Source organism: Camelus bactrianus, chromosome 20, assembly GCF_048773025.1.
Source record: "Camelus bactrianus isolate YW-2024 breed Bactrian camel chromosome 20, ASM4877302v1, whole genome shotgun sequence".
Classification (NCBI taxonomy): domain Eukaryota; kingdom Metazoa; phylum Chordata; class Mammalia; order Artiodactyla; family Camelidae; genus Camelus; species Camelus bactrianus.
In genome coordinates this window covers 22130797-22141405 of record NC_133558.1, presented here as the reverse complement: position 1 = coordinate 22141405, position 10609 = coordinate 22130797, and the positions used below count along the sequence as shown (strand labels likewise).

At 55.8% G+C, this 10609-nt stretch overlaps 1 protein-coding gene across 3 annotated transcripts in view; it reads right to left on the bottom strand.

Moving 5' to 3' along the window:
• Nucleotides 1-596: 596 nt before the first annotated feature.
• Nucleotides 597-10609, bottom strand: part of PACSIN1 (protein kinase C and casein kinase substrate in neurons 1) — a 42722-nt gene continuing 32709 nt past the window's right edge. For 2 of the 3 annotated variants that reach the window (XM_010949057.3, XM_074348514.1), the window contains exons 2-10: nucleotides 7269-7394; nucleotides 6188-6344; nucleotides 5014-5249; nucleotides 4452-4607; nucleotides 4179-4354; nucleotides 3654-3774; nucleotides 3428-3555; nucleotides 2292-2479; nucleotides 597-1800 (exon numbers count right to left, since the gene is read on the bottom strand). In XM_010949057.3, coding sequence (XP_010947359.1) covers nucleotides 1691-1800; nucleotides 2292-2479; nucleotides 3428-3555; nucleotides 3654-3774; nucleotides 4179-4354; nucleotides 4452-4607; nucleotides 5014-5249; nucleotides 6188-6344; nucleotides 7269-7331 — 1335 coding nt within the window. In that variant the 5' untranslated portion in view covers nucleotides 7332-7394 and the 3' untranslated portion in view covers nucleotides 597-1690. Of the gene's footprint in view, nucleotides 1801-2291; nucleotides 2480-3427; nucleotides 3556-3653; nucleotides 3775-4178; nucleotides 4355-4451; nucleotides 4608-5013; nucleotides 5250-6187; nucleotides 6345-7268; nucleotides 7416-10609 lie in introns of all 3 variants that reach the window. The other variant, XM_010949056.3, reaches the window with a different exon arrangement.

Sequence of the window (10609 nt, the reverse complement as noted above, 5' to 3'; positions counted from 1 at the left end):
AGGCCTTGAGGTGGGGCCTGCAACCTCCTAAGTAGGCTGTTGGAAGAAGCGGGGAGCAAAAGAGGACTGAGGGGTGACAGAGGGGCTGGGGTATCACACTGTCTTTACCTGGAGGCCAGGGGGTCTGGTGCTGTAGGAGCAGGTAGGGCGTCTGCAGACCTGAGGCCCAGGAGTAGCATCAGCTGTAAGCAAGTCTCACCTGGTGCTACAGGAAGTCTCAGGGCCTCATGGGGGAGGTTCCCGAGAAACTCCTCCTCTAGCCATTCCCTTACCTTGTGGGGTCTTGTCCTGCCCTGGTCTGCTTCCCAAGCACTCCTGCCCGACTCGTATGGGCAAGGCTGGTTGGTACCTGGTATGAATCCCTAGTAATCAGCACCACTCTCTCACCAACCACAGGAAGCGCTCCTGCTCTCCGGAGGCCGTTGGCCTCCTCCCATCCCCCAAAGTCCTTAAACTGATACCCAGGCTTGGAGAAATGGAGGGGCTGCCAGCAGGACGGGCTGCCAGGGGCCAGGGCTGGGGTTGGGGGCGGGGAAGGGACAAGGAATAAAGACATGGCGACTGTCCTGCTCCTGAGGGCCAGGGCTCCTCCCTCTTGCAAACCCAGGCCACTCCCATTGGCTGCAGGCTCTCCCCTGCCAGTCCCAGGCTGGTAGTTCCCCTGGGCCCACAGTGTCTCTGCAGGCAGGCCACAGAAGGGGAAAGAAGGATGGGAGGCTGGCTTAGCCTAGTGGTTCTAGGGTTTTAGATGGACATGGAGGGAAGGAAGGTGGGTGGGCAATATGTCCTCCTCCCCAGGAAATGGGAGGAGGCTGCTACTGTTGCTGGCTTTGCCCTGGGCTTTGGGGTCCCTCCCTGCTGCCTGAGGACTTCTGAGAGGGAGCGGGGGTCTCTGCGAGTGACTAAGGGGTCTAGCTCTGAGGAAGAGCCAGTGCCCAACGTGCTGACAGCTGGAAAGAAGGGCCCCAGCAGGGTCTTGCCCCTCAGCTGAGTCTGGTGCTGGGAGGGCCGAGGGCCTGCTCCCTGTTCACTCACCCTTCTACCCTCCAGCGACACTGTCACCAACTCCAGCTCACCCCTCTTCGTGTCTTGGGGAGTCCAGGGACCCCTGGAAACCTCTGGGATAAGAGGGTGACCATCCCTCCTCCAGCCCCACAGTCTTGAGGGGTGAGACTAGAAGAAGGGCTCCCCAGGGGCAAAGTGGAAGACTAAAGACAGGGAGGACTTTGAGGGTTAGGTTTGTGGAAGGGGAGCCAGGTAGGGCAGGAGGAAGAGGTCATAAAACCAGGCTTAGAGACTGGGGGCAGGTGCTGGCAGCCTGGGGTGGGGACGGGAAGGCTGGGGGACTGAGGCAGGAGAGAGGGTCCAGGAGACATCCCTCAGGGCTCAGGAGACTCTTTGGTGGGATCTGAAGAGCAGATGTTGTGATGTCGCCGTTGGGCTAAGTCCTAAGACCCCCACCTACCCTGGAGCCATCACCCCAAGTCCTATCACCCTGGCCTCCAGGCGGCCCTGCAAATGCTCTGTCTCTTTGTATTTTTTGTTTTGTTCTGTTTTGACTTTTAAAAAAATAAAAGCTTGATCGGAAAATATGTCTGGAACTCTATGGCGAGGGGAGGAGGACGAGAGTGGGCAGGGAAGGGAGGCGGTGGGTGAGGAGTGAGGGGTGGTGTGGAGGGGAGTGGGGTGGCTAGATGGCCTCCACGTAGTTGGCGGGATAGAGGCCCAGCTGCCCACTGTCCAGCCGCCCGCGGCACCAACCCTGCTCGTCCTCCTCGCCCAGCTTGGTGAGCTCATCTCCTGGGAAGGGGACACAGACAAGTGGTTAATGGTGGCTCAGAGAGAGCTGACCCCCAACCCCACCTGCAGGGTAAGCCCTCCTATACTATTATGCTGGACTGACCCCAGTGCTCCTCCCATTCCCGCCAGAAAGCCCACCCCTTGAGACCAGCCCCAGCCACACCCTGACACCCATGTGTGGCCCAGCTGCCCACCTAATCTGGGTCTCAGCGCCGCCCCTGAGACCCAGGCCTCACCTCCAGCTTCGTTTTCCTGGTCCTGTCCTTCCTCCTGGCACCCTCTTCCCTCAGGCCCTGCCCCCAATTCATCTTCTGGTCCTACTCCATCCTATTCTCAGGTCCACCTCTGCCCCTGGCACCCAGTTGCCACTCTCAGACGCTGCCCTTGCCCTCTAATTCAAGTCTTGGCCCCAGGGCACAGGTCACCCTCCAGGTCTTGGCCAGGCCCATGTACCAAGCCCCACCCCATCCCACTAGCCCAACCCCTCTTACCAGCCTTGAAGCTGAGCTCATCCTGTTCCTGGCCGTCATAGTCATAGAGTGCCCGAACACGCACTCCCTTGGCATCGTCATCAAAGGGGTTGGAGCCCCCGTTGGCCTCATTACCCCCAAATGGATTCCCACTCTCATCATCTGACCACTCGGTGGCATAAGGCTGGCCCCTGTCATAGCTGCTAACACTGAGACACAGAGAGAGGACCCAGCATGAATGGCCACCCACCTTACCCTTAGGGCTGCCCACTCCTCCCACCCAGAGCCCTGACCCCACATTCCACCAAGGTTGGAGCAGAAATGGGCCCTGTAAGAAGGGGTCCAGAGCCAGTGACTCTCACTGACAGCTCTTCAAACAGATGTGCGGCAGGACTATTAGCATTACTCCGCTCTTGAGTGAGGAGGTGCTGAAGGAGACCCCATCTGAGAGGGGCAATACCACTCAGTGATTCAGCGTGAGGGTTCTAGTACTAGGGAAGTACTGTTCAGCATGATAAATAGAACTAACACTGCTGTGTGTTATCTATGAAAGTCAAGACAATAAATCTTGAGTTCTGTCACCACAAAGAAAAAAAATCAGTTTCTAATTCTTTAACTTTGAATCTCTGAGATGAAGGATGCTCACTAAACTTATTGTGGTAATCATTTCCGATGTATAGAAGTCAAATCGTTCCGCTTTACACCTTAAACTTATACAGTGCTGTATGTCAATTATACCTCAATAAAACTGGAGAAAAAAAAAAAGGAAATGAGAACAAGGCAAATATATATATCAAATGAATGAGGGTTCTGGAGCCAGACCTCTGGGGCATCATATCCTGGCTCTGAGGCTTACTAACTAGCTATGTGACCTTGGGAAAGTCACTTAACCTCTCTGGGTTTCAGATTCTCCATCTGTAAAATGGGAGTATTTACACACTTCTCAGTGTTGGGAGACTTCAATGAGTTAACATACGGAAAATGCTTAGAAGAGTGCCCGGCACACAGTAGGTGCTCTCACAGGACAGCTACTACTGTCTTTGAGAGGAGCATGAGGTTGCTGTGACTTTGACCATTTCTTGTCTCCCGAGATAAAACTCAGCTGCCCCCATGTGTGGACCCCTCCGGCCCCCAGAAGCTCCATAGGAGGCACTCACCTGCCACGGTCCCCAGCCTGGGATGTGGACTCCACCACCCCTGTGGCATTGGTCAGCGCTACCCCCTCTGCCTTCTTGGGCTGTTTCTCCTTCTTGGTGGTGGTGTGAGGGAGGTCTGGGTTCCACTCCTGGTGGGTGCCAGGGGAGCGGTCAGGCTTAGGGGCTGCCCCCTTGAGACCCCTTCCAGACTTTCAGACTTCACTTCCCCATCCCCACACCTCCTCACCTCAAACTGGGGCCAATTCATGGGCATTCCAGGGCCACTGGTGCTGCGGAACCATCTGAGGTCATCCTGGGCGTCGGCCCCGCGGATGGCCTGCTCCAGCTCCCGGTACACGTGGACATAGCTGTGTACGGGGGAGACGAGGCAGTGCGGGGCAAGATGCACCATAGCCCCTTCTCAGCTTTGGTGAGGGCTGGAGCCCATTTCGGGAACCAGGTTGCTGGCCTGTCCCTTGCTGGGAATCAGGCAGCTTCCAAAAGGATCAATCTCAGTGGGTGGCTCCAGGCCTGTCCAGGGGGCACCCTTCTCCATCCTCACCTTAGCCACTCACCCATCCATCCAAGCATGTTTCCTGAGTATCTGGTGTGCTCACACCTGGGCAGCCACTGTGTTTGGAGCCTCTTCCCTCTTGGCCCCTGCAGCTCTGCCCTCCTCTTCCCATCACTCTAATAGGACCCTGAAGGCCCTGCACACCAGCTCTACCCTTTGCCTCCTCTGCCTGTGCCCACGTGCTGCACGCCCGGCTACCTGCTATTCTCAGCGAGGTTGAGGTGACGTTTGATGTCCAGCAGCACCTCCTTGAGAAAGACCAGCCGCTTTTCCTCAAATTGCTGGCACTGCTCAAACACCTGCTCCATGCCCTCCATGTACTGGGGAGTGGTCTTGCCCACATCTTCCAGCACCTTCTCATACTTCTCCTGTGTCTATAGGCACCAGGGCAAAGGGAGGGTGAGACCCAGGCCTGCAGCTCCCAGCCACCACCCACTCCAAGGGGCCCTCAGACCCCAGCCCGGGCGGCACCTTCTGAACATCCTGCTTGCACTTGTCCACTTTGTCCTGCAGCTTCTTTTGCTGCTCAGGTGTGACCGACTGCTCCGTCTTACTATTCATCTCCCGGGTCATAGCCAGCTTCTCCTCTTTGCAGGCCAGATGGTAGGCCTTCTTGGCTGCCTCTAGCTGTGGGGAGAGGGAGTGCGGGCAGGGCTCCTACTTGTAAGCAGGAGCAAATGTGGTCATTCTCAGCCCCTCCCGCCTGCCCATCCTACTGGGAGCTGTGAGCACACATTCTCAGAGACAGGAGGGATGTAGGCCCTGGCTCCAGGTATAGGGAGCAGTGCCCACCTGTCTGGCTGTTTCCCTGCACTGCCTGTTGTCCCTACAGACACCCTCCCGTAGGGCATCACAGTGCCTGCCCTGTCTGTGGGTATTTCTTCCTGGCAGGCAGTGTTGCGCCCCTGTGGGCACAATCCCAGCAGGCAGTGTGTGGTCCACCCCGTCTGTAGACACCCTCCCTCTGATCAGACTGCCCCTCTGAGCCCAGCTGCCCAGCCTCATCCCTCTGGGGCAGCCGCCCACCAGGCACCTCCTTCATCTTCTTGGCCCAGGGCTTTTGGGCCTTGCGGAAGCCGTCTTCAGCCTCCTTGGTCTCCTTGAAGCCGCCCATGATCTGCTTGTGATAGGCATCCTTCTGCCAGTTCTTGACCTTCTCCAGGTCCTCGTTCAACAGGTTGCTCTTCACCTCCTGGTGCAGTTCACTCACCTTGTCCGCCTCCGTCATTATGGCGCCCCAGGCCCGCTCCAGGCTGCCATACTGTGGGCCTGAGGAAATGGCCGTGAGGTCACCAGGTCCTCATCACCTCCTGCCCAGAGGCACCCCCTCTTAGGCCTCCTTTCTTTGAGGCTTTCCCCATACTTCCCATGGCAGCAGAAATGCCCTCCTTTGTTCTCTCTATAGTTTTATCATCTTCCAGGACCCAAGAACAACCACCTCCTCCAGGAAGCCATCTCTGAATACCTCGGCCTGCAGCCCTTGTGAATTCTTCCTAGAGCATCTGCTTCTGGGCCTACTTTCTGTCTCCCCCATCAGCTGTGAGCCCCATGGGGGGGCAGCCTGGACCCCATGAGCTCTCACAAGCCAGCCCAGCACCAGGCACAGAGTTGGTGCTCCAGGAATGTTGGCTGAATGTAAAACTAGAGAACCAGCTGGTAACAGATGACAGGAAGCCACTGGGACCAGACATTCCACAGGATCCTCGAACAGTGCAAACATTTGCTGTAATAAAATTTGTGTGTGGGCCATTTTAAATGCCCCGAATTTGATAGCTGAACTATGGTTACACAAACAAATTGTTCTTATTCTTTAGAGATACATGAAGAATTTAGGGTGAAGGGGCATGTCTCCAACTTAAATGGTTCAGAAAAGATATGTAAGTAAACACAGAGGGAGTGAGAAAACAAAGGTGGTAAAATAGGGGCTGGTGAATCTGGGTGAAATGTATGTAGTTCTCGGCACTAATCTAGCAACTTTTCTCTAAGCTTAGATTATTTCAAAATAAAAGTTTTTTTTCCTTAAATCCAACCTAAAATTGCACGAAGTAGAGCTGAACAGGCACAAGAGTCCTGCTGGGTTTGGGAGGGAAGAGTGCAGGTGAGGGGCCAGCTGCAAAGGCCCTGTGACTGGAGGGTGCAGGTGCATCCAGGTGGCCAGCACTCCGGGGACCCAGACAGTGGGGGGCGGGTCAGGGCCTGGGGGGCACCTTTCTCGATGAGCTGGCGCCAGCGCTTGGCCCAGTCGGTGAGCTGCTGCGAGTACGCCTTCTCGATCTTGGCGCGCTCCTGCACGCAGTTCATCAGGTCGTTGCACAGGCGGTGCCCGTCATCGATGCGCTTCACCGTCCGCTTGTAGTTCCCCACCTGGCGGCCAAGCAGCGAGCACGACTCCCGCGGGCTCCCCGCCTCCCTCGCCGGCCGCCCGGCCGCCTGGCCGCCGCGTCCTGCAGGGGGCGCCCTCCGCTGCCACCCCGGTCACCCCATGGCAACACCCTGGGGGCTCTGGATCAGTCTCACCTTCGGAGGCTTCGACACCCCGCCTCACACTCCACCTTCTATATGCCCCCTCATTCCACTTTAAACATAATTTCCTCGCTGCCACAAAGTGCAGAAGGATTTTTAGAATTTGGACTTGGACGTGAATGAATTATTCATTTTGTTCTTGTGAGCTAAATCTATTAGATTTATATAGAGTCATATAAGCGTTGAGTTGAGCTGCAGCTTCTTGACACAATATTATGTTTTGTAGACACCTCATTAAACACTTATTAATTTAGGTTTGGCAGTTTTCGCTTTGAGTTTCGGAAGCCAATGGAAAATTTTTTTCTGGGTCTCAAATATTTGGGGAGGCTCATGCAATGCTGGCATGTCTCCACCTGTTTGTTGCTGTGGGGCTCCCTGAACTCACACTTCTCTGTGGCTGGTGCTCCACCCACTGCCCTCTTCACAGTGTTGGGGTAGGGCGCAGCTGTGAAAGCCTGTGTAAGCTGTAAAGTGCTGCACCTGCCCATGTGAAGGGCAAGGAGTCTGAGCCTGGGCCCCCAAAGTAGAGGACCAGGAGGGCCCTGTTACATATCATAAATGCACAGAATTTAGGGGCAGCTGTGGGGCAGAAGGGCTCCAGGCTCAGGGCCTATAGTAGCCACTTCACAGCAACAACTGCCTATTGGACATAGAGGGTTTTGGAGGGACCCAAGGGGCTGGGGAACAAGGCCTAAGGTCGTGGGTGGGTGGGAGCCTGGGCTTCCAAGCAGCCAGGCTATCTGGTCCTCAGCATCCACGCCTTACCTCCCAGAAGCTGTCAGTGGTCTCCTCTGGAGCTAGCGAGGCCTCATCGTAGGAGCCGGACATGGTGTGGCCGTGGGCGGACGGACAGGTGTGGAGCGGCGGTCAGCAGGCTGGGCTGTTCATGCGCTGGGAGGCAGAGGAGAGATCCTGTAGATGAGGGAAGTATCCCATGTGCCCCACTCCAGGCCTAGGACCCCAACTTGCTGTGGGGGCTCCATAGGCATGAGCCTTGCTTTGGAATGTGGGCTTCCTGTCCAGAGCCTGGCTCACCATCCCTAGAGTCACTCTCATGCCCATCTCCCTGGCTCTCCTCCATTAGCCCTTCACTCCACATCCTCTCCTTCCCCTCTCCCCAAGATCCATCTTCGAGCTCCAATGTGGGCACCTCTTCTCAGAAGCCAGCCCCCACCACCAGAATGGTCTGCATCTGTTTTTGTGCTCCTGGACTCAGAGCTAAAAGCTAGGGCCACACAATTACATATTTGCTTTATGTAAATCTGCAGTTTGCTTCATAGACACACACAGCTCTTCAAAGCCAGCCATCCGGCTTATCTTTCTGCATGTCCTGCACCTCCTCCCCAGGACCTATCACCCTGTAGGGCCCCCTGGGGCTCAGTGAACCCCAGCTGGCTTCTCAATCTGCCCCCCTTGGCACTGCCCACCTTGACCCAGTCAGATCTTTGCCCTGAGTCCAAGAGACCCATCTCAGCTTCCCCACCCCACCCCCAATCAACACAGAGTCACTGATCTTAGCCCCTAGAACCTCCCTGAAGCTCCCACCAGGAGCCTGGATCCAAGCCCCTCGGGAAACTGGCAGCAGGCCTCCTCCCACCTCCTGCCCAGGCTCAGTGCCTCCTCAGGTCTCTGAGATGCTGGACTCCTTTAAATGCCCTTCCCTCTGCCTCGGTGCCCAGCCTCAAAGCCTCCATTAGCCACTTACGTGTCTCCTAAGAGTCCCAGCCATGTGGCTTCCCAGCCCACAGGTCAGACCCTTGCAATCTGTGCGAGCGCCAGTGTGGCTGTGTGTGCCCTGGATCTGTTGGCAGGCATCACGGCTGTCCAATCTAGGCCGTGTGCTGCCCCAGGGCTGGGGCAGGCACTGCCCTACTCCCATCCCCCACCCAGTTCTCACTGCCACCCCAGCAAGAAGGGCTCAGTAGCAAGGAGACAGGACCAGAGAGGCAGGGGCCTGGTCTTTAAAAGGGCAGTGAGTCCAGGCGGGGCCTGACCCTGCTAGGAGACGTGAGCTTTGGGCAGGTGGCACTTCCCTGCTTCTGCACAGCAGCCTCAGACACTATGAGCCCTGTCCGATGAGGACACTTGGGGAGGGCTGGCCTCTGCGAGATTCAGCACAACCAGGGGGTCCAGGAGACCTCCATCTCTTACCAACAGCTGGCTCTCAGGCTCAGGTCAGACGGCACCAACACGTGAGGCTCCTTAGTCAAGGGTGTTCCTCCCCTTCTCTGGCCTCAGTCTCCCCATCTGTCCAGAGGCTAGTGCTCTTTTCCCAGTAATAACCTAGTATTGCCTCCTGGTGCCTCTCAGGCACTAAATATATTCTGTTCTTCTCGCCTTAACAAAACCTCAGACACACTTTCCCACACTCATGCACGGTGGCGGTGGGTGGGTGGGAAGACAGCTGAATTCATCAAGGGCCAAAGAAATGAGTCTGAATTTTTTTCTTCTTAATTTGGCACTTTTCACTTGTAAAGCAGTATTTGCTTTGTACAGAACAGTTTGAATTTAGATTTGGAGAAGTAAAAGACAGGGACATTTAATAAAGGATTTTCAGCCAGGGTAGGATGTGACCCTGCAGCCAGAGCCCAGTCTACAACTGTTGGAGTCACAGAACTCTGCTGTTTGGGATCCCAGCACAGACAGCTGTAAGCGGGCTGTCAGTGGGGCAGGGACCGGTGGGGGGTAGGGACGTTCCATTATGGGATCTGATCAAAGGTCAAGCCCACCCCTGGCGGTGGGGAACCTTGACAGAGGGCAACTGGGCATTCTCGTCCACCTTTGGAGGCACACATCCTTCACTCAGCAGCACCACTCCTAGGAAATTACCTTCCAGCCAGTTGGGTGAACCAATGACACCCAGTTTTATTTACTGTAGCACTGCTTGTAAAAGCCAAAGACTGGAAACAACCCAAATGCTCATCCACTGGTTAAGTAAATTACGGTGCAGGCCAGCCACAGAATGCTCTGGTCTTGAATGGAAGGAACCCTCCAAGCCGTGTCACTAAAGCAAAACAAGCCATGTTCAGCACAGCATGGCTGGATGATTCCATTTTTTATGGGGGGAAATACACGAGCAGAGAATGTTTTTGGAAAGCTGAGTAAGGGTGGTTGCCTTCGGGGAACTGGGTGGCTGGGGTGGGGGGAGGGATTTTTCACCATGGGTCCTGTTATGCCTTTTAGATGTTGCCTAGTGTGCATATATTGCATATTTTTAAAGCTTCTCCAGCTGTTGGAGGAGAGCTGAGGGAGCTGGGAACCAGGTGCGAGGGTGCCTATGAAGCAGGGAGGGAGGGGACAGAGGAGCACAGACCTGGCAAGTCAGACTAGAAGGGAATGAATGATGACAGAGACCACGCTCCACCTTGTCCAGATCCAGGGAGGATGGGACTTACTGCAGTCCCCCTGCTGGGTGCAGGCAGGGTCTCCCTGGCTTCCAGCTGAAAGTAGCATGTGTAGTAGAAATAGCTCTAGCCTTGGGATCCCTGCTCAGCCACCAAATTGCTGTGTGACGCTGGGCAATTCACATGGTCTTGCTGGGCCTTGCTGTGAAACAGAGGTGAGGCAACCTGATTTAAGGATGAGATGAGACAGTGAGGGTCCAGCCCACTCTAACCCAGGGAGAGATCCCCACAAAGGTGGTTCAGGAAGCCAGGCAGGCAGTGTTAGGGAACGGAGATGGGAGGGGGCATGTGGGCCCCCCATCACCACATGGCCAGACCCACCAGCCCGCTCTGCCCCTATCTCCTCCAAATCGGCCTCACACCCCCACCCAGGGGGCAGGTGGGAGGTTCAATGCTGACAAATGCTAGGTCCTTCCTGAATGGCGGTCAATAGCTGCTTCCACTCACAGCACCGCATCTCAGAGTTAGGAAGCAGGTGTGGCCAGAACCTGCGGCTCCTGGTGGATGAACCTGACAGGCCCCTAGCTTTCCCCAGCCCATCACATGGGCATAGCGCCATCCAACTCCCCTCACTGGTGGTGGTACTGCTACCGCAGCCCTGCAAGCCCTTAATCATTAATAACAATAGCTGGTATTTAGGGAGCACATACTCACTGCCAAGGACTGTTCACATGTCTTAATTCATCTCATCTTCATCACAGC